Below are 24448 nucleotides of genomic sequence, written 5' to 3' on the forward strand. Positions count from 1 at the left end.
ATTTATTTAAAATTTCATTAAAATGTGGTCATTGTATTATTTTTATTCTTTAAATTTATGGAGGTTTGTTCTATAATCTAGCATATGATTTTGTGCACATTTGAAAAGAATGTCTATTCTGTTTGTGGGTACTATACTCTATAGATGTCTGTTAAGTCTGGCTGGTTTATACTGTTATGCAGTTCTACTGTTTTCTTATTGACCTTCTGATTGGTATTGTATCCACTACTGAAACAGATTATTTAAGTCTCCAATTATTGTTTTTATTTCTTCCTTTATTTGTCAGTTTTTGCTTTGTGTACTTTGGTGCTCTATTATTAAATGCACATGTGTTTATAATTATTATAACTTTCTCTTGGATTGACCCTTTTATGATGATAAAATCAGCTTTATTTCTACTAACACCTTTTGTTTTAAAGGTTTATTTTTCTAATATCAATATATCCACTCCAGTTTTATTTTTTTTATATTTTTTTATGTGAACCACTTTTAAAGTCTTTATTGAATTTATTTCAACATTGCTTTTGTTCTATGTTTTGATTTTTTGGCACTGAACCATGTGGGATCTTAGCGCCTCAACAAGGGGATGAACCTCTACCCCTGCATGGGAAGGCAAGGTCAACTACTGGACCTCCAGGGAAGACTCGTCCCAGCTTTCTTGCAGTTACTGTTTGCACATGATATATTTCTCTGTCCTTTTACTTTCAATCTATTTGGATATTTGAATCCAAAATGTGTCTTCTATAGGTAGCATACAATTTGATCATGCTTTTTAATCCAGTCTGGCAATCTCTGCCTTTTGATTACATGATTTAATCCAGTCATATTTAATGTTACTACCAATACAGTAAGATTTACCTCTGCCAATTTTTTTTAAATTTAATTTATTTGTTTTAATTGGAGGCTAATTACTTTACAATATTGTGGTGGTGGCATGACATACATTGCCATTCATCGGCATGACATCTTTAATAATTTAAACTATATTTTCAGTAGTTGCTCTGCCAAGTCATGTCAGTCATGTCTGACTCTGTACGACCCCATAGACAGCAGCCCACCAGGCTCCTGTCCCTGGGATTCTCCAGGCAAGAATACTGGAGTGGGTTGTCATTTCTTTCTCCAGTGCATGAAAGTGAAAAGTGAAAGTGAAGTCGCTCAGTCGTGTCCAACTCTTCGAGACCCCATGAATTGTAGCCCACCAGACTCCTCCGTCCATGGGTCTCCCACGCAAGAGTACTGAAGTGGGTTGCCATTTCTTTCTCCAGTGCGTGAAAGTGAAAAGTGAAAGTGAAGTCATTCAGTTATGTCCAACTCTTCGAGACCCCATGAACTGTAACCCACCAGACTCCTCCATCCATGGGATCTCCCAGGCAAGAGCACTGGAGTGGGCTGCCATTGCCTTCTCCAGTTGCTCTAGGGTTTACCATATATATCTTATCAGAATCAGCTTTCAATTTGTACTAGGTTTAACTGTATTGATATATAGAAATAATACTCACATAGTTCTCTTTCCTTTTTCTTCGTGTTGAATTTCTGTTATACAATATTACATTATCAATGTTATAAACCAACTATATATTACTATATTTGTTACTTTACCATTTGTAGTCATTTCCTTAGCCTGATACAACTTTCCTTCTACCACCCTCTTTGTGCTTTTTATTGGCAAATATATTACATGTGTATTTGAGAAGTGCTGCCAGGACTCTGCAGGCTGCTGTAAGAATTTTGTCTTTTGAGTGAAATGGGAAGACATTAGAACAGAAAAGTGACCTGATCTAACTTACATTTAAAAAGGTTCCAACTGTCTACTTCATTGAGAATATTCTCCAAGAGAGCAGGAATAAAAGCTAGAAGAATTAGAGATGTTTGCCAATAGTAAAATAAAGATGGCTTGAACCAGGGTGGAAGTGATAAAGTGAGTAAGAAATTATCCACTTCTGGGTATGACTTCAAGGTGGCCAGTAAGATTTAATCATAGATTTAGATAAAAATAAAGGAGTCAAAAATAACCCTAAGCATTTAGGTCTGAGCACTGGAAGAACAGACTTGCCATTAACTGAATGGAAAACAGTGCTGAAGTATAAAATTCAGGGAACAATCCAGGAGATCCTGTGAGATGTATAAGGCTTGAGATTCCTTATGAGTATCGCAGGGAAGTGTTGACTGGGCAGAGGTAATATGAATCTGGAAAGAGGTCCACATATAAATTCGGGAGTCATCAGTAGGTAGATGGCAGTTAAAATCCATGAGATTATATGGAGTCCTACAGGTTTGAGAAGGAAGATAAATGAGGCTGGAAGACTGAGTTCTGGGACACTCCAGGGTCAAAAGTGAGGGGAAATGACATGGAATCTACAGAGAATGAGAAGGAGAAAACAAAGTACTGTAAATATATGACTTTCTTTTTTTGTTTTGTTTTTTTGTTTCTTGTTTTCTATTTTTTTTTTTTTTTTGTCACACAGAGTATCATGTGGGATCTTAGTTCCCTGACCAGGGATTGAATCTGTTCCCCCTACAATGGAAGCATAGTGTCTTAACCACTGGACCACCAGGGAAGTCCTTGACTTTCTTAATGTACTGAGAGCTGCTAAAGAGTAGAAATAATTTCTTTATCACTGTGTCCCTTAGGCAAGAGTTAAACTGTTCGCAACCATGCATACTTTGGAAAACCTCCCAGGGAGTCTGATACACACCTCCAGGTTGAGAACAATTGTCTCTGTGCCTGTTGTAGTGCTGGGCACAGAGAAGCTGCTGTGTGTTTCTGAAATTGAGATTTAATATATAATTAGAACATAAAACACCCAAATGTTTCAGACATTAGTTTTGAAATATGACAATAACTAGCCATCTGCCATGACCTTACCAAGAGAAGTCACACTGATCCCCAAGTTACAGTTAGGGTAATTGTGCAAGATAAAGCTTACCTGCATGTATTTACATTACAGATGCTTAAGTAGAATAAGTAACAAAATGTGAGCAAAGTACACACTTAGTATTTTGGATAAAGATTGCTTTTAAGTAGCCTTGCACTATAAAGTCAAATGCCTTTCTCTTCCTGTATTTGTGATTTGTAATTCTGTTTTCATTAAGAATGGAGCTATATAGTAGCGAGAACAGAATAGTCAGAATTTTATCCAAGCCCTGGATCTGCCACTTCTAACCATCTCATGCTCTGCAAGCCCTTTTAAAACCCTCTGAGTTCATCACTTACACTTGTGGAATTAGAATAACGAAACTTACTCTGAAGAAATACTGCAAAGACTATAGATATACTTACATTTCCTTGCATACAGTAGGTCCACAAAAATAGCTGTTATTACCACTACTGAAAATTCAGATTTGTTTCCACGGCACACGTGTTCAGTAGCTCAGTTGGGTCTGACTCTTTGTGATCCGATGGACTATAGTCTGCCAGGCACCTCTGTCCATGGAATTTTCCAGGCAAGAATACTGAGTGGGTTGCTATTTCCTACTCCAGGGGACCTTCCCAACCCTGGGATCAAACCTGTCCCTTGCATCTCCTGCAAAGCCACTTGGGTTCTTACCAGCTAAGCCATGGGGAAAGCCCCTATTTCCACTGACAAACACTTAAAATAATACACTATTCCAACCTTCAGTATGGTAACAGATGATACTAAGCAATTCTTGCCAAGTATTAACCAAGGGATTCCACTTAGAATTAAGCTGGTTATTTTCCAACATCAACAACCACACACAAATGTCATTATAAAAATTGTCACTATGATAAAAATATAATAGCATAAAGGATTATGAATTGAGTAGCCAGTTAGTTATCCATGGTTATATTATAAATTACTCCAAAATTTAGTGGCTTAGTTTTACAACAATAAACTATTACTGCCTAGTTTGTATAGGTCAGGAATTCATGAGTAGCTTAGTTGGATAATTCTGGGCCAGTAGCTCATTAGATTGTAAAGCCAAGATTTAGCTTGAGGTTGAAGTATCTACTTCCAGGGAGGCTCACTGACATGGCTGACAAAGCGGTCCTGGTTGTTAGCGGAAGACCTCAGGTATGTGGACCTCTCAATGTCCCTATGACATGGTAGCTGGCTTCCCCCAGAGCAAGCAACCTAAGAGAAGGTAAGGCAGAATTATTAAACACTCTATGACCTGACCTTGAAATCACACCTGGTTATTCCTGTGATACTGTATTGGTTACACAGGGCAGTCCCCTTTAGGGAGGCAGGAGGAAAACATGTAAACACCAGGAAAGAAGGACTATTGGGCACCATCTTGGAAGTTTGGCTACCAGGAATAGTAGATAAACAATACCTTTAACAATACTTGTTATATTTGAAAATGGTGAACAAATGCAATAGATTCACTTTCTTTCTCCATCTCACTCCAATTATTTCTTAATGACCTTAAATAAGTGTGATTATTTTTATTGTCACTGTCTTCCTATTAAAGGTTTCCTTCAAATGACTTGCTATTTGAGCAAGTACTAGGAATCCTTCTGATGTGAATACATAATCAAGATTGTAGTATAATGCAGAAGTCAGTGTTTCAATTTTTCTCTGAGGGAAAATTCAGTTTTATTTCCACTGACAAACACTTAATACACTATTCTAATCATCAGCAAGGTAACAAATGATACTAAGCAACTCCTGCCAAGTATTAACTACAGAATTCAGATTAGAATTATGCTGGTTAATTTGCAGCATCAACAACCACACACAAAATATTTTATTTTCCTCCTTCCCATTAACTGATTGCCTGACTCTGAAAAAAGTCATAATCCTATTTTTATCTTTAAACTGAGGGAATTAGATTGCTTAGAAAAAGAAAAGTTATATATAAAAAGGTATATGGATCAAAAGAATTTAAGAGACTACTCATTCCCTCAAGTTCTTAAATTGTGTAATTGCTTATTTCTTATGTTCTCTTTGAGGTACAGAATGATGGCTAAACCACCTTGACAGATTTTGCACACACAAAAAAGAAGTTTTCAGAGACTTCTACTACAGCCTTGTTATCAGTTTACTCGCCCAACTTAAAATTTTATATCAGCAAACAGAGCCACTGCTTTGGTTACCAACAGGTATGCCCATGATATTAAGAACACACCATGTTGGCATGAATGACTGTTTTGTGTTAATGTCTCCTTTCTGACAATGAAAGGAAGGAGGGATAGATTTTTGAGCCCTTAAAAGCTGACCAGAAAAGGCAAATTAAAGGGTCAGAGGTAAAAAGACACAAAAATGTGGATATCTTTTGAAGAGGCAATGAAAGCATCATAGATTTAAAGCTGAGTGGACAAGCCATATATCACTCTACACCAAGAAAATCTTGTCTATGACCACACACCATTTTTCCTGGCAGACAACTTAAAACTTAGCAATACTTGCATTGTTAGCAGGCTGACAAGTGATATGTTCAGAGTCAGGTTTTTTGAAGCCTGATCTACCATAATTTATACTTCTTTTCAAGCTGCAATTCAGGTCATGCTGTGCTCCCCAAGATAATAAACAGGAAGAACACTTAGGGCCAATCTTCAATTCACTTTGCCTTTCACCTTGCAAACAGAGCCTTCGAACAAACATCTTTATGATGCCCCATTAAGATGATCCTTTCAGAAAATTCTACTGTTCTTGGCAATTTCAAATAGTACAGCATGAAACAGCTCATCAGACATACACACTCACCTAGCAGTGTATGGTTCAAGCCACAACTAGCTGATGCAAGCCTTTGTTCCAACCTTAATTCTGAGAATTTGAATTTTACCAAGAAAAGCTATTTGAAGGCAAGAGGCTTTTTCATGCCCTCATGACTCCACAGGAAGATGTAGGGCAGTGGCTTACATTCTGTAAGAAGATCACTAAATCTCTCCTTTCACCAGGAGCACTACTTAAACTATTCAAACGTTCAGAAGATATAAGATATTGTTTAAGCAAAATGTTTCCTTTCATCTTTAAGGAAGACCTGAGGGACCTATTGTCAATACAATAATAAGAACAGCTGAGCTATTTAATATTTAATGCATATCGTGCAGAAGTACCTGGTTGAAAAAAAAAAAAAAAAAAGAAGTACCTGGTTGATGTCACTGATGGGAGCTCCCTTTCCAAATCACGTAGCTGTTACTGTATGCGGCACCCAAGCTGGCCACTACAACCCTCATGCCCATCATGAGACAACTGCACTCACATTCTATTGGCCAATCCCAATCACATGACCCCAAACACCTAGGTGGACTGGTTCCTGCCAGTGAGATATGATGGGAAGTTATGCATGTCCCCTCCAAGCTGTGTGTACCTTCTCCATAGCACCCTCTCCTTCTGCAGCAACCCTCAGATCACCTGTTGAAGATGTCTGCATCATAGGATGGAAGGATTCAGAATCCCTGAGTCAGTAGTCAGAGAAGAATTGCTTAATCAAGAAGGAAGGTCTATACTGAACATTGTATGAAAGAGAACACAAGATTGTGATATGATACTCTGTTTGGGGAGATTCTGTTAGAGCAGTTAATCTATCCTGACCAGATGGGAGAAACTGAACAAATATAGATGTAACCTTTCTTGGGTTCCATGATCATCTGGGAAAATGGAAGAGGAACACAGGAAGAAAACAGTACAGTGACAGAGGCAGCAAAACCCAAGAGGGGGAGGAATGAGATCATTTCCTGGGTCAGCTCCTCTGAAGTCTTTGCTCTTAAAAAATCAGCTCGTTGGTCTGAAACGATGTGGACTAAGATAGGCAACTTAAATATTCACACAATTATAATTTTTTTAAAAGTAAGCAGAAAAGATCACAAATAATCTCTGCCATACTGAAAAATGCAAGCTAGCAGTGATAAGATGGCTAGGCAGCATTTTAGTATGATATAATATTTTATCGGGGAGACACCTGGTAAAAAGGATTGAGATGGAGAAACTGAGAGAAACATTCAAGGAGAAAGGACAAGGCAGGAAAAAACAGAAAACTTCAGATTCAAAGAGAAAGAGCCAGAGGAGTTAAAAATTTAGTTTTCAAACAGGAATTGAAGTTTATGGACAGAGTTAGAGATGGTGAAGAAAAATCCTTTGAAGACCTAAGAAGTATATTTATTCATTTATTAGTTTAATTCCACAAACATCTGCTGAGTAACTACTATGTGCTGAGTCCTGTGATAGGCACCACAGATAGAACCACAGACTCACAATCCTGGAGCTCATAGCCTTGCACAGAAAAGAAAGAATCCCGATGCCAACCATTAGCTTTCTTTCACTCAAAAATGTAGTCAACCGATTCATGTTGATGTATGGCAAAAACCATCACAATATTGTAAAGTAATTATCCTCCAATTAAAATTAATTAATTAATTTTTAAAAAAGTAGTCAAGATCAGTGGGAGAAAGAACACTGCTCCCTCCCACTCTAACACCATCTTCCTAAATTCTATTTTAGCATCTGAAAGGGGAAAATTGGCTGAAGAAAGAGGAAATTCTAAGTCTTTAACAGACCATGACAAAAACAGAGCTAAATCATTATTTCTAAGAAAACATAATTGCTTTTTATTACCACACACTGAATAGCGTTCCCAATTGTCCCCTGTACCTCTGTATCAGCACTGGTCGCAGAATGTACAATTCCTGACAATAGACAATACTATTGAACAAATTAGTCTCCTATGAGCAAAATAACACTTTCATAACAATGGGCAGTTCATGCCTACTTTCTCTAGACTTTTACCAAACAGAATACTAGTGCAGGCTAATTATATGAGCTGGCTGAAAATTGTGCAGATCATGGAAAGGTATCCCCCTAAACAACAACTGAGAAAAAGTCTTAACGTCAAATCCAAAACAATAGGAAAAAAGTGAGACAGCAAACTATGCTCAGGCAATCTCATCAGCATACTGCAATTAACCATATTTGCTGATGCCCATAAAAGAGTTGTAAAATTCTTTGCAGTGGGGTCTTCCCTGGTGGTCCAGTGGTTAACACTCCGCCTTCTAATGCAGGAAGCATGGGTTCCAGCCCTGGTCAGGGAACTAAAGTGTCATATGCTCTGGGGTGTGGCAAAAAAAATTTTTTTTTTAATTCTCTGCGTTGAAAACAAATCACCTTCCATGATTAAAGAACACTCTACCATGTTGATGCAAGGACTTTGCTGCAAAGTACAGCAATGGATCATCGTTACATTGAGCACTTTTGTCACTTTGGGGAACAAAAATATTGAATAGCTCATCAGAGAGAGAGTTGGAGACAGTCCATTGTAACTTTTACACACTGATTCCCACATCAAGCAAGAAATACATACAGTTTGTCACAGGGAATGGGGGAGTAAGGACCAATTTTTCCAAGTTCTACTATTCATAAGGTATGGCACCACAGATATGATGCATGGAGGGTGCTGTAAGAGGCTTGGAATTTGAGTCCCTCAAGAAAAGTTTGAGGAAGAGCCCAACAGACAAGGAAAACAATGGCTCCAACATGATCAAAACAGATGTGCAGCACCATCTACAATGCATGAGCTACTTTACATCCACCTCAAAATTCATTGTACTTATTGTGCAAGAAAAAAGGCATTTGCATGGGACTTCCTTGCTGGTCCAGTGGCTAGCAGGGAAGCCTCACTTCCAAATGCAGGGTGCACCTGGGTTTGATTTCTGGTCAGGGAACTAGATCCCATATGCCACAAACAACACCCACCATAGCCAAATAAATAAATAAATGAATAAAGATAAGTATTAAAAAATTAAGAAAAGAAGCATTCACAAGTATTCAGTTCAATTCAGTTCAGTCCCTAAGTCATGTCCGACTCTTTGCGACCCCATGAATCGCAGCACGCCAGGCCTCCCTGTCCATCACCAACTCCTGGAGTTTACTCAAACTCAAGTCCACCGAGTCGGCGATGCCATCCAGCCATCTCATCCTCTGTCGTCCCCTTCTCCTCCTGCCCCCAATCCCTCCCAGCATCAGGGTCTTTTCCAATGAGTCAACTATTCGCATGAGGTGGCCAAAGTATTGGAGTTTCAGCTTCAGCATCAGTCCTTCCAATGAACACCCAGGACTGAGCTCCTTTAGGATAGACTGGTTGGATCTCCTTGCAGTCCAAGGGACTCTCAAGAGTCTTCTCCAACACCACTGTTCAAAAGCATCAATTTTTCGGCGCTCAGCTTTCTTCACAGTCCAACTCTCACATCCATATGTGACCACTGGAAAAACCATAGCCTTGACTAAATGGACCTTTGTTGGCAAAGTAATGTCTCTGCTTTTTAATATGCTATCTAGGTTGGTCATAACTTTCCTTCCAAGGAGTAAGCATCTTTTAATTTCATGGCTGCAGTCACCATCTGCAGTGATTTTGGAGCCCCCCAAAATAAAGTCTGACACTGTTTCCACTGTTTCCCCATCTATTTCCCATGAAGTGATGGGACCAAATGCCATGATCTTCATTTTCTGAATATTGAGCTTTAAGCCAACTTTTTCACTCTCCTCTATCACTTTCATCAAAAGGCTTTTTAGTTCCTCTTCACTTTCTGCCATAAGGTGGTGTCATCTGCATATCTGAGGTTATTGATATTTCTCCCGGCAATCTTGATTTCAGCCTGTGCTTCTTCCAGCCCAGCATTTCTCATGATGTACTCTGCATACAAGTTAAATAAGCAGGGTGACCAATATACAGCCATGACGTACTCCTTTTCCTCTTCGGAACCAGTCTGTTGGTCCATGTCCAGTTCTAACTCTTGCTTCCTGACCTGCATATAGGTTTCTCAAGAGGTGGGTCAGTTGGTCTGGTATTCCCATCTCTTTCGGAATTTTCCACACTTTATTGTGATCCACACAGTCAAAGGCTTTGCCATAGTCAATAAAGCAAAAATAGATGTTTTTCTGGAACTCTCTTGCTTTTTTGATGACCCAGCAGATGTTGGCAATTTGATCTCTGGTTCCTCTGCCTTTTCTAAAACCAGCTTGAACATCTGAAAGTTCAAGGTTCATGTATTGCTGAAGCCTGGCTTGGAGAATTTTGAGCATTACTTTACTAGCGTGTGAGATGAGTGCAATCGTGCGGTAGTTTGAGCATTCTTTGGGACTGCGTTTCTTTGGGATTGGAATGAAAATTGACCTTTTCCAGTCCTGGGCCACTTCTGAGTTTTCCAAGTTTGCTGGCATATTGAGTGCAGCACTTTCACAGCATCATCTTTCAGCATTTGAAATAGCTCAACTGGAATTTCATCACTTCCACTAGCTTTGTTCATAGTGATGCTTTCTAAGGCCCACTTGACTTCACATTTCAGGATGTCTGCCTCTAGGTGAGTGATCACACCATCATGATTATCTGGGTCATGAAGATCTTCTTTGTACAGTTCTTCTGTGTATTCTTGCCACCTGTTCTTAATATCTTCTGCTTCTATTAGGTCCATACCATTTCTGTCCTTTATCAAACCCGTCTTTCTGACCAATCTATCATAAGCAAGGGTCCTGGCAAAAACAGTGGCCAGCTCAAACTGAGTCATATAAGAAAAACTTAAAGAAGGCACTTTTCCCAAAGGCCTGGGCTGGATGCAGAAAAATTCAAGCATAATATCAGGGGACTATGAAGAGCCTGGGCCTTCCCTGGTGGCTCAGTGGTTAAGAACCTCCCAACCAATGCATGAGACATGGGCTTGATCCCTGATCCAGGAAGATCCCACATGCCATGGAGCAACTAAGCCCGTACGCCACAACTACTGAACCTGTGCTCTAGAGCCTGGGAACCACAATACTGAAGCCCACATGCCCTAAAGCCTGTGCTCCACAACCAGGGAAGCCACCTCAATGAGAAGCCCGAATACCACAACTAGAGAAAAGCCCTTGCAGCAACGAAGACCCAGCACAGTCAAAAATGAATTAAGTAAAAAATTTTCAAGAGGCTATTTTTTTTTAAAGATGCTGTGAAACATTTTTGACACAAAACACTTATTTTAAAATCAAATTAAATGTGAAGAGTAGAACTTACTTTCCTTTTCTGTTAGATAAAGTCTCCAAGCCCGCTTGCAGATTTTGGCACCGCTCCACCAGTTGGAGGGACTTCTCATTCAGATATGTGCTGTTTCATGAAAGAGATTAAAAAAAAAACAGATTGATTTAAAAGCAGAATTTATGAGATATAGTTAACAAAAATCAGATTTATTGATACAGTGTACCCAAATGAAGTCTAATTTTTTATCCCATTATTGAATTTCTCCATGGAAAAGGAAATTGATATTTTCACCTCTGACGACGGGTCTAAATTTTTTAATAACTGATATGATAAAGTAAAATAGAAAGGAACTCTCCTCGGAAGACTATATTTTCAAGTTTTCATATTTTGAGGTTAGTATATAACTGAACAAGTTATTGAATAGTTTTAATCATTGTGAGTGTAAACAGACACTATTTTTAAAAAGATGGTTGTCTCTGGTAGGAAGCATGCAGACACAGAAGATCGATAATTCTCTCTCAAAAGAAGGCAAGATAAACCTGGCCTTTAATTATTACAGTAGCTGTGATATAAGGGCCTGTTGTTGTTGTATGAGCTTCGAAAAACTGGAGCTGGAAACAAACCAAATCAAAAAAGCAAGTTAAGGAAACAGGTTATGGAGTCGGGCTGCCTAATAAGCCCTGCAGACACATGTGTGCTACTAGTTAGCCGACTCAGGCCTCAGTTTCTGCATCTCTAGTACCTAACTTACAGTGTTATTGTCATGATATATACACGGTAGAGGAAACAATGAAAAGCAACTGGGGGGGCTTCGCTGGTGGTTCAGTGGCTAAGACTCCATGCGGGGAGCCGGCCTGACTGCTCAGGCTCCTTCTTGGCCCTGAGAGAGATCAAGAGGTCCCTCTCTGTCCCGCCACCCCTGATTTATTAAAGTGCAGGTTGGCCTTTCTTACCTCCCTCAAGGAAATTGCTATAGTGACCTTTTACCCATTTTCCTGACGAGACTGTCAGGCTCCTGTTTATGGTTTATGTCTAGGTAATCTTAGGTAATCTTTAACTGATTGTAATCATACTAAGACGCCAGTCCCTTGCTCTGCTAGTCTTAAAGAGTTAAGATAAAATTCCTGAGCGAAGACTAATGCCTGCGATTCTGCACGTATACATGTCCTTGATCTAAATTTAGTGAATCCTGTTAGCATATATATGTATGTTACCCCTCAATAAAGTTGTCGGTTGTCAGTTTCAGTCGAGAGCTGACTCCGTCCCCCTCAACCCCATCTTTCCTAGTCTTTATTTTCTTAGGTATTTCGGCGATTGCGTCCACGACCAGTTCGTTTGCCGGCAGACTCCGGCAACTCCAGGCTTCCAATGCAGCAGGGCTGGGTTCCATTCCTGGTCAGGGAACTGATCCCATATATCTCAACTCTTAATAAGATGTTCAGTCATGTCTCATTCTTCGAGACTGCATGGACTGTAGCCCACCAGGCTCCTCTGTCCATGCGATTCTCCAGGCAAGAATACTGGAGTGGGTTGCCATTCCCTTCTCCAGGGGATCCTCAAATCCAGGGATCGAACGTGGGTTTTCTGTACTGCAGCAAATTCTTTACCATCTGAGCCACCGGAAAAGCCCTATTAATAAGACACAGTGAAGCCAAATAAATAAATAATTTTTTTAAAAAAGGAAAGAAAAGCACTTTATACCATACCTACCAGAGTAGGAGCTCAAAAAATATCAACCATCACTCTCCCTATGTGTCAAAAATATGCACACAACTCCAATTTCTTGTTAATGCATCTATGTAATCATCCTGAAGATATTTGCTGAGAATCTAATATGAGTTAGGAACCAGCCACAGGAGGCTTAGGATATGGAGCTGGAAAACACAGAACACAGGCCCTTTCCCTAGTGGAGTTTCCCGTCTGGTTAAGGAGAACAACGTGTACCAAACAAAACCACACGAACAAATAGAAAATTCTAGTCTGTGGACAGGACCCTGAAAACAGCAGTGGATGCGATGGAGAAGTGTAACCAGAGCTGCCTGCATCGCGTGGGGGCCTCTGAGAAGGTGTCATTTGGGTGGAGATCCCCAGGGTAATCCAAGGGTGCTACTTTGCTGGGGAACATTCCAGACTGAGGTTGCCCACTGGCAGGTGCTTTCCATCACAAAACTCTGTTTCTTTCTTTTGTTTGTTTTGTTTGCACATACCAGTATTTATGTAACCTTTACCGGGTATTTTTTTTTAATGGGGATAATTGCTTTACGATGTGTTAGTTTCTGCTATACAACACGTGAATCAGCTATATGTACACATACATCCCCTCCCTCTCGAGCCTCCCACAGGCCCCACCCCACCCCTCTAGGTCATCACAGAGCACCAAGCTGAGCTCCTTGTGCTACACAGCAGCTTCCCACTAGCTATCTGTTTTACACATGATAGTGTATATATGTTAATGCTACTCTCTGTTTGTCCCACCCTCTCCTTCTGCTGCTATGTACACAAGTCCATTCTCTTTGTCTGCATCTCTATTCCTGCCCTGCAAATCGGATCATCAGTACTATTCTTCTAGATTCCATATATATGCGTTAATACATGACATTTGTTTTTCTCTTGCTGACGTCTCTTGCTCATGAAATGGCCGCTAGACACTAGGTGACTTTCTAGGGCAGCCGTGCTCCATGTGATCTAGAAATACCACATACTCCACTCTCAGGGCTCTTTCAACAACCTGCCTCCGTAACTGCTGTGGCAGAAGGAGAAAGTGCTGGAAGGTCTTACTCTGTATCTGAATGCTTCAGCCTGGCCAGAACTAGCCGTCTGCCTGACCTGATTTCACAGCAGTTTTCAGAAAAGGGCAACCATCCTCCAAGCCTGGAAGAAGAGATCATCAGGGTGCAGGAGTGGACCAGAAGCCCACAGCCACCATCCATGGGCGGAAAGAGAAGCTGACAGGTTTGAGATCTATTCTGGACATAAAACTGACAGGACTTCATAATAAATTGGATGTGGGAGGTGAGGGAGCAGGCGGTATCAAGGTAAAGATATAAACAAGAGAGAGTCATAATTAATCTTCCAGAAATTTTGTCTAAAAAGACAGTGTACAAGTATCTTATGGGCTCACAAAACTCCTCTTTACCTTGATAAGGTTTTCTTCCCACTTCCTTCCTCTTTCTGTCTACATGCCTCACCTTCTGCACTTTCTGAATGTATTATCATACTTTCCAAAGAATTGTTTATTTCTAACTTGCTGTGTATTTTATTCAGGCAGCACCGTTAATGAAGTGAATTACTGAGCCAGCAGTGCTTTGAATAACAATGGCTTTGCAAGACTGAATCATGAAACAGAGAAGCAGGCATCATTACGGTTGAGTCTTTCATAGAACTTCTCTTAAATCAGTGAGTATCTTTGCTAATATAAAGTCCAAACAGCTTTGCCCAACTGAAATCACAGAAGGCACACGGAAAGCAAATGAAGGTATCTGGGTTGAAGCGGAGATGCAAGAGTAAAGTTAGAGGGGAAAAGGGGACCTTAGGTGTCAGCCAGCAGGGCCAGCCTTGAATCTGGGTTCCACTCTCTGACCTTGGCCTTTGAAATCCAAGAGTTTCCTTGTTCAAATCTTTACTCAGTAGTTTATAGGGATGCTACAGATTGAATGTTTGTGTCTCCCTCAAAATTCATAGGTTGAAATACCAGCCCCCAAGGTGATGACATTAGGAGGTGGGGCTTTGGGAGGTCATGAGGTCATGGGGGTCCTCATGAATGGGATTAGTGCCCTGATAAAATTGGCCCAAGAGGGCTTCCCAGTCCCCTTCTGCCTTGTGAGGTGACAGTGAGAGGACGGCTGTCTATAAGGAAGTGGGCTCTCTAGACACCAGACCTGCAGGTGCTATGATTTTGGACTTCCAGCCTCTAGAAGCATGAAAAATAAATTTCTGGTATTTATAAGCTGTCCAGTCCATTCAGGCAGATGAAGGCAAGGGATTACATGGGGTGTGCATATGAAAGTTACTAAATAAATACTGCATTCCTGTTCTCCTAAATGACTTGCTGTGTTGTTTCCTCAAACTGTTGTTGCTATAGGTGCTGGCAACCTCTCCTACCCACAGAAGTCACTTCACAGCCAAAGGAACAGAAAGGAAGCCCCTTGAGTTCTCTGCACTCTCTTTCTGTCCTGCCCCCTTTTCATTCAAAGTTTTCTTCCTTTGAATTCCTAGTTTTTCTTCCTTTCATCCCTACTTTTCTTCCTTTTCATATAATGTCATTAAAACCTTCCTAGGAACGTGTTAAAAATGCTGATCTGCAGAACCCTTAAATTTCAAACGTTTGTCTACTTTAGGCATCTGATCAATATAACCCCTTTCAATGATTCTTAGTCAAGACTCCTAGCTCATGCTGTTTTCAACAATGATTGTTATTCAAAGTGACAGAAATATAACCACCACATTTTAAGATGCTTGAAGACCTGACTCCATAGGAGATGCCAGGATCCATAGGGAAGTGTAAGGCAATAGGCCTTCCAGAGTGAGGGCTAGACCATCAGTCCTCTGTTGTGGGAATAAGTGAGAATTAGATGTTCAAGGTTCCCTGGTGTGGCTCAGTCAGTAAAGAGACTGCCTGTAATGTAGGAGACCTGGGTTCAATCCCTGGGTCAGAAAGACAGCCTGGAGAAGAAAATGGCAACCCACACCAGTATTCTTGCTTGGAGAATCCCATGGGCAGAGGTGCCTGGCTGGCTATAGTCCTTGGGGTTGCAAAGAGTCGGACACAACTTAGTGACTAAACTACCACCATGTGTTCCTTGGATCTGAGCCCATGAGAAGAACTGTGAGGGACTTACTTGCTCTTGAGAGAGGAAGAGAAGAAACCTTTCCAGTCTGAGTTGAGCAAGGTCATGACCCATGGACAGATCCTATTTGAGAAGTTGGCACCCACCCAAATGAGGTTATTAGGAAAAATCCTCCTTAACTTCTGATCTGGGGACATCTCTCAGACAAGGCAAAGGGGACAGAGAGAAATTCATCGAGATAAAAGCAGAAATTAAAGATTGGGGGATCACAAGCAATGTGGCACAAGATGAAATGGCTCCAAGACACGTGTGAGCTGATTTGTAACCTGAGGAAGGATGACTGGGCATCAGGTTGGAATGACCCATCCAAAAGGACTGAATGTCAGGGAGAACTTGAAATGATAGAGAAAGCAACAGAGAAAGCACATCAGAGGCTGCTGCCAGAAGAGCTCACAGTTAGGTAGAAGTCTGGGATGTGACCAGAAAGAGACCCTGACCCCAAACTAACTCAAGATGATGGTCTGAACCCACTGAAATGTTGTGAAGTAATTAGCCTCCAACTAATAAAAAAAAAAAAAAAGATGATGGTCTGAGCAGTTGTGTCTAGGAAAGAAAAGCACACAGGCCAGCAAGGCCACCACATAAACTGTAAAAGCCAAAACCTCCACAGACTCTCATGCGTTCAAAACAAGAATTTTGTCTCTGCCAACTCTGATAGCATTTTTTTTTTTTTAATTTCAACTTGCTGGTGAAAGCTCCTTTTAAGAACTTCTTTTTTATTATGTGTTATTCTATTTTTTATCGGCATATAGTTGCTTTACAATGTTTTGTTAGTATATATAACTGTGTATCAGCTATATGGACACATACGTCCCCTCCCTCTTGCACCTCTCTCTCACCCCACACCACCATAGACCTAGGCCATCACAGAGCACATAGCTGAGCTCCCCGTGCTATTGCAGCAGCTTCCCACTATCTATTTTCATATGGCAGTGCACAGACATCAATCCCTATCTCCCAACTCATCCCATTCCCCCTTCTCCTACCCCTCTCCCCATATCAGTTCTCTACAAAAGAGAAAAGAGTTAGCCTTATACAATCTGCCAGATACAGTGGAGAGCACCTCCCAGGACAAGTCATGGAGGGACAGTGGCCATCCTCCTGGAGATCTGCTAGAACACCTGATGAACCAAGTGAGTGTTGAAGTCTCACTTCAACACTAGAGGGCTGAGATGGGCTGAGATGGGCTGAGATGGCTCTAGCTGCCCTGCCAAAGCCTCATCAAATGCTCCACTATAAGACCACAATTTCTGCCTGCACATCACTAAACAAGATTGCTATCTGCTCATCTGTAGCATGAGTAGCACCTGGCAACAAGCCAGCATGACCAAGTTCCTGCCCCTTCAACATTCTGTGGCATCCACCTTGCAAATATGCCACAATGCAGCAAAGGAGCCTCTGGCCTAATGCATTCCTATACCTGCCCGGCTAAGACTGCTGGAACAAAATCACATGGGTAGGTGGGCTGGTGCCCTGATAAATCTACGGTGCCCAATACGCTAGGCCTTTGGTTCCTTGACAATTTTATTCTGAGGGGCCACCTCCCTTCCTCTTCCATTTCCCTAGATGGCTAATCTACACATTCACTATTGTGCTAACTTCACTACTCTGTGCTCTCCTAACTTCTATATCATGTTTTCTATTTCAGGAAAAAAGATGCTGCCTGGTTAAGACTCGATGGTTAGCTATAAGCCATTACTTTCCATCTCAGAGGAAGAAGTATCTCTCCTCTTACAAAAGCAGAATCTGCCTGCTATTCCATCCCTCCTAGTCTCCTCAATGATCCAAGCTCCTCCCTTCATTTTCTTCTTTTCTGAACCTTTGCCCTTTCCCTTCTACTGTCGCCTCCTCCCCAGGTTCAATTCTCTCCCTTCTCAAAGTCAAAAACAAAACAGCTCTTCTCCTCCACCTTGCTGCTCTTTCAGATTTCAACCCACCAATTGTTTCTCTGATTTTCCTACAAATCCATTCAACCATTCTTGGAAAGCATCACCAAATCCCGGGGAAATCGGAGGTCTCTTACTTGACTTCCCAGTAGCATCTGAATGGCTGGCCACTCACTGGGCACCTGGTTCCCATCACAGTCCTCTCTGCTTGTCCTTCCCCTCTGACTGCCGATCAGGATTCTCTGGCAGGCTCTTCCTCGGATCAGCCCATAGGCGTTGGGTGTCTCCCATGGCTCTTCCTTTACTGCTTGTTATTTTAATACAACTAGTTGGCACCTAGTTACAGAACCCCCAGGGCTCTCTCCAGATCACCTGTCTTCTCAGCCTGCCTGTTTTCTCCAAATATCTCAATCAACCTCTTTCCCTTCTGCTCTGTCCTCATGGCCCCCAAAGTGGGAGGTCGCACACTCACATCTGAACATGTCACTTCCCTGCCCAAACCGCTGCCAGGGACCCATCAGCCTCTGGACATGCCCCGTAGCTGGAAGCACAGAGCCATCTAGGACTTGGTCCTTGACTGTGATTCCAGTCTCATCTCTTCCCGGCAGCTTGCTAAGCATTGAAAGTGAAAGTAAAGTCACTCAGTCGTGCCTGACTCTTTGTGACCCCATGGACGGTAGCCTACCAGTCTCCTCTGTCCATAGCATTTTCCAGGCAAGGGTACTAGAGTGGGTTGCCATTTCCTTTTCCAGGAGAACTTCCCAACCCAGGGATCGAACCTAGGTCTCCTGCATTGTAGGCAGACGCTTTACCATCTGAGCCACCAGGGAAGAGCTGCTAGCATTAACTGGTACAAATTTCTCTTTCTCCATTCCTTGCAAGTCTTATATTATGGATTCTGACTGCTTTTATTATTTAATTAGAGTATTTATTTGTTTGGTACTGGCAACCTAGCCTTCAGGCACATTTTCATCATTTCAGTATGTCATGGAGAAAAAAAAAATCTTTAATAAGATTGAAGGAGAGATACACAAAAATAAGCATTTCTGCTATCATTGTTATCGATGTGACTGATCTGCTTTTTACAAATTCTATCTTCATGAGTCAGACTTGAAAACCAACTGGCAAGATTTCACAAAAAAGCAGCAAGAAGCTTAGAGACTACAATGGCTCCTGCAAACTAATAAAAATTAAGGCTCTGATAAGGCAAAGACTATCTCTTAACTGAACAAGTGATTCAATCCCTATAAAGTAATGTCACCATTATTTAGTGGGTATCCACAAGGACCTGTAAAACACAGAGCTAATGACTTTTAATTCATGCAATATGCAATCAGTCCCCTGGACAAATGAAACAACCCAAAGAATGATTTCTTTATGTCACTAATGAGTTTCAAGACCTTCAAATTCTGGGGACTTCCCTGGTGGTCCGTGGTTAAGACTCTGCACTCCCAATGCAGGGGGGACCTGGTTTGATTCCTTTTCAAGGAACTAGATCCCACATGACCCAACTCAAGAGTGCGCAAGCTGAAACTAAAAGATCCCTCATGCTCAAACTAAGACCTGGCACAACCAAATAAATAAATATTAAAAAGGAAAAAAAAAGAATCCGAATTCTATTTACAGTGCCCAGAAATGGGGCTAAACTGATTGTGAATCTATGAAAAGGTTAAAACCAAATCAATTTTAGTCTCTCTGAAGAAAGAATATCTTAACAGATTAAAAATACAGCCTTAAAACTGGAAAGCCCAAAGCACAGGAATTCTCCTATCTACAGATCTTGCATGCTCCCTCCCTGTTCCTACGAAGAGGAGCTGATGAGCCATAAGTGCATCCTGACCACCAGCTGACATCCCTCTGTAGACCGGTGTGACAGCTGGCCTGCCAGCTCTAGGACAGAGGGGACAGTGGCCAACTGCGCTCACTTCAAGTTCATCAAGCAAACACCTAATTATCATGTGCACCCCCGCCACGTAATTCCCCTGAGGGACAAAGGCAAACATTCCAGTCTAATGGGAGAGTTTGATTACTCTCTTTAATTGACAAATTAATATTCTGCTTTATAAATCACCCTCTTACAAGTTTGGTGAACACAAGTCTGTCTTTGAAATAACAATCAAACCCAAAAACTGAAAAAATCAAGTTTTGGTGCCTATAGACATAGCGGCAGAACCTGGCTAGCCTCTGTTCAGTCACTCACCAGGTGTCTCTGCCACAGGGAACAGTGGCTACAGGAGAAAGGACAGTGGACAAGACCATCTGCCTGCTTCTCTGGAGCAAAGAGTTTGGTGAGGAAGACAGACAGGCAAGCACATGCTTACCATGCTGGGTCTGCAGAATGGATGCTGGCTATTTTCCACCATCATGTTAGTTTCAAGAAACCTTGAATCTGTATTTTGATGGATGTCATTTAATTCAAAATATAAGAATTGCTTAAAACAATGACTATTTCCTTACACAGGAACAGTGCAGCCACCTTCATTTGCAGAAATTTCTGCAAATAATCTCTGCTAACTTGGTTTTTCACCATAATTTTTACCTGTTTTTTGTAACCTTTGATAAAGATTTATTAATTAGCTCTGTTACTAAATCTGTTACTCTAACGTAGTCTGGCCCTCCACCATTGTTGAAAGATAGTTTTCAGAGATGGACAATCATAAATCTCTCTATATATAATGAATACACACTACAGATGTTATTTTATTTCTCATGAAGGAACAGGTTCAAAGGAGAAGCCACAGACAGACTTACAGATCAGGAATATTGAAATGAATGTGCAAACAGAGGGAAGTCCGTTGGACCTCTACCAGATTGGACACAATTTGCGTATTTATAGATAAGAATTGTCTTGTGTTGCTCTGAATTAACTGCATCTTAACAGTTGTAAAATTGTTTCCAGGAGGATTAGCATCAGATAACTCAAGAGATGTGTGATGTGAACAACACCAGCATATTCACTGAGCCACACAATGTCCCATAAACCACTAACAGCACCACTGCCCACCACTATAACATTAAAGGAAGGATTGAGAGTAATGAACCTAAAAGACTTTCACTCCTTCTGAACTGCACTCTCCCCCTACTCACGCCACAGCTTGCCTGAGGGGAACAGGTTGACCCAGTTTAGGTGTTAAGTCCTCCAAGACACACAGGGAGCACTGCCTTACCTATGCAGATTGAAGTGAGAGTAACCAAGAGGACGAATCTGAAATGGAGACTGATTAAAATTTCAAATTTAGATGAGTAAGAAGAGGGTCAAAGTAGAGGTGAAAAAAAATAGGAGTAGATTGGGAATAAATGGAAGAAAACAAGTGACTACCACTGGATCATTACATGTCTCCTTTCCCTGGTCCCTAACTGTGAGATCCTTGGGGGCTTGAAATCAACTCAAGAATGCAGAGTCAGGGTGGAAAGGCTCTCAGGGAAGTGCTTCTTCTAAGTCTTCCAAAACCCACCTCCAACAAAATTTTCTTCCTTGATCTAACCAAAATTATTCTGACCTCTCTTTAATCCGCTTTGGATTTGAAAACCTTGGACAAACTGAGCATTTTATTTTTAATGAAAGGCATTTTAATGTCTTGTCCTATGTTGTTTGTTATTAAAGACTGGATTTTTTTATTAACACTAATTCCCTTTCTTTGAAAATATTGTATGGTTGTTACTTGTTTTATCTCTAATGATAATAACTGATATGAAATTTTATCTTCTAGACCGATGTATATCTCTGATCTGTGGATAACTTCTTTCAATATGCCAGCAAATATGGAAAACTCAGAAGTGGCCACAGGACTGGAAAAGTTCAATTTGCATTTCAATCCCAAAAAAGGGCAATGCCAAAGAATGTTCAAATGACTGTACAACTGTGCTCATTTCATGATAGCAGGGTAATGATCAAAATCCTTTAAGCTAGGCTTCAACAGTATGTGAACTGAGAACTTCCAGGTGTACAAGTTGGATTTCAAAAAGGCACAGGAATCAGAGATAAAACTGCCAACATCCAGTGGGTCATAGAAAAAGCAAGGGAATTCCACAAAGACGTCTACTTTTGCTTCACTGACTATGCTAAAGCCTTTAACTGTATGGATCACAACGAACTGTGGAAAATTCTTAAAGAGATGGGAATATCAGACCACCTTACCTGCATTCTGAGGAGCCTGTATGCGGGTCAAGAAGCAACACTTAGTGCCGGGAGCCAGCACAGGAAATCCCACCCATGACAAGGTCATGAGGAGAAGACCTGACAAGCAAGGCAGATCAGGACTTCAGGGATTTCGAAAAGCTGCCCCAGCGCTCACCTTAAAGATGATCTCTGTCTTTCTGATGCTTGCTATATTAGACTACTCCCTAATTTCTGTGACACGGGTAGAAGGCCTTCCCCGATCTCTCTCCAAACAGAATCAACTTAGAACTTTAATTAATATGTCCGCCGGACAGCGGTATCCTATAAGATTATCCAGGATGAAAGGAGTGTTTCAATTTAGACCCCTTTGCTGGCATTCTAGCCTGCTTGGCAAATGCGTACTAATGCACATGACTGCTCACAACACCTTAATCATAAACAGTATAAAGAACCTGATCACACAAAGAGTCCTAGTAGGAACAGAGCCCTTCGGGGGTGAGGAAGCCCTATTAGAGAACACAAAAATATTATTCTAAAAGTGGTTATAGTTAAAGATTTAGAAAAATAAGAGTTCAGAATAGTTCATTTTAACCAGGAATGCTAAATAGGGGCTGCCTCACCGGAGCTGCAGAGTCATTGTGTTGTAAACCTTTTAGATAAATTTTAACTGATAACTTCTGCAAAAGGACTGACCTTTGTGTTCATTAAAGAATAGATTACAGGAAAACAGCTTTGCATCCACCTAGGTCATAAAATGTCAATAGGCCCAAAGGCCAGAAGATAATGTACATGACTCTCACAAAGAAGTATGCAGAAAACACCCTGGTTTCATGAAGGATAAGCTGATGTAATATTAAACTATCTTCCTCTTAAAAAATGTACTAACTTAGAATATAAAAGCGACGGTAAAAAATAAAGATTTGCCAGACTCTGCTGCACCCCTCATCTGGTCATTCTCTCTCCTTCTCTTTCTCTCTTTCTCTCTCTCTCCCTTGCAGACTTGGCCCTATCAAGGCTGGTCTCACGTGTCTTCTCTCACCAACACGGTTCATCCTGAGGGTACGCCCTGGATCCTGCTGAGGCTGGACCCCAGCAACTTAGAACCAGATATGGAACAAAATCATGGCAGACAGTGACTGCAGTCATGAAATTAAAAGACGTTTGCTCCTTGTAAGAAAAGCTGTAACAAACCTAGACAGTGTATTTAAAAAGCAAAGGTCCATATACACAAAGCTATGGTTTTTCCTGTAGTTGTGTATGGATATGAAAGTTGGACCATAAAGAAGACTAACTGCTGAAAAATTGATGCTTTTGAACTGTAGTGCTGGAGAAGACTCTTAAGAGTCTTGTGGACTGCAGGATCAAACCAGTCAATCCTAAAGGGAATCAACCCTGAATATTCATTGAAAGGACTGATGCTGAAGCTGAAGCTGCAACATTTTGGTCACCTGATGCAAAGAGCTGACTCACTGGAAAAGACCCTGATGCTGGGAAAGATTGAGGGCAGGAGGAGAAGTGGGTGACAGAGGATGAGATGGTTGGATGGCATCACGGACTCAAAGGACATGAGTTGAGCAAACTCTGGGAGATAGTGATGGAGAGGGAAGCCTCACATGCTGCAGTCCATGGGATCACAAAGAGTAGGCCACGACTTACCAACTGAACAACAACAATTTGCTTGATCTCAGCAAATGTAAAGAAGTTAAAAACTCAGTATATTTTTGATACTAATATCCACATTATTCCTTGATGTAAAAATTCAGATCTGCTTTTCTGGTGAAGCATGAAGGTAATGACAGCAACATCCACTGGACAGTCATGAGGTGCTTTGTATTGTTGTAAACTACATGTTAACATGTGTCACATACTGCTCACAATGAATATCCATGGTAGGGACTGTGCTATTTTATACATAAGAGAAATAAGACATTGGAAGATCAAAGAACATACTACATAAAGTTACTCTATTAGTTAGAATTGGAGTAGAGTTTTGAACCCACACAGTGCATGTCTGTGTTTGTAGCTACTATTCTATTCTACCTCCCCTTATAGTGAAAAATTCATTTTTCAGTGGCGAGCTGTTCATTGCCTACAGCAGGAGTCCCCAATCTTTGGGATCTAATGCCTCATGATCTGAGTTGGAGCTGATATAATAATAGAAATAAAATGCACAATAAATGTAACGCAATTGAATCATCCCAAGACCATCCCCTCCCCACCCTCAGTCAATGGAAAAACTGTATTCCATGAAATCCATCCCTGGTGCCAAAAAAGTTGAGGACTTCTGGTCTACAGCACCTGCCACTTCAGATTACTGAATTCTGAATCTATAGGAACTGAAAAATAGCCTCTCCTTGACCAAACTCTAGTCAAGTTCCCCTTTTTCAACTAGGACAATTCACGGGCATGTCCTTAAGAGATCAATTTTAATAAGAACGCTGCTGATTCAGCTTATCTAGAATTGCCCCATTCTCCATGTGTGATTACCCTTGATATCTGATCAAATTTCTCATCCTCCACCATTTCCCAGTTCAATCACCATGGACTGCCTCCAGCAAGATTCCTATCAGGCTGGTTTGGCAAGAATCATCCCTTACCCTTGATGCTTCCTCCTCTGACCTCCACCTCCTCCTAGGCTATAAATCCCCATACTTCCTTGTTGGATTCAGAGTTCAGTCCAGTCTCTC

At 41.1% G+C, this 24448-nt stretch overlaps 1 protein-coding gene and 1 non-coding gene across 2 annotated transcripts in view; both read right to left on the bottom strand.

Moving 5' to 3' along the window:
• Positions 1-24448, bottom strand: part of ST8SIA6 (ST8 alpha-N-acetyl-neuraminide alpha-2,8-sialyltransferase 6) — a 143006-nt gene that overhangs the window by 50503 nt on the left and 68055 nt on the right. The window contains exon 3 of the mRNA XM_065919578.1: positions 10945-11034. Within this exon, the coding sequence (XP_065775650.1) occupies positions 10945-11034 (90 nt within the window). The remainder of the gene's footprint in view (positions 1-10944; positions 11035-24448) is intronic.
• On the bottom strand, positions 18400-18471 carry TRNAC-ACA (transfer RNA cysteine (anticodon ACA)). The gene has a single exon. It is a non-coding gene; the product is annotated as a tRNA-Cys (tRNA).

This window comes from Muntiacus reevesi, chromosome 2 (genome assembly GCF_963930625.1).
Source record: "Muntiacus reevesi chromosome 2, mMunRee1.1, whole genome shotgun sequence".
NCBI lineage: Eukaryota > Metazoa > Chordata > Mammalia > Artiodactyla > Cervidae > Muntiacus > Muntiacus reevesi.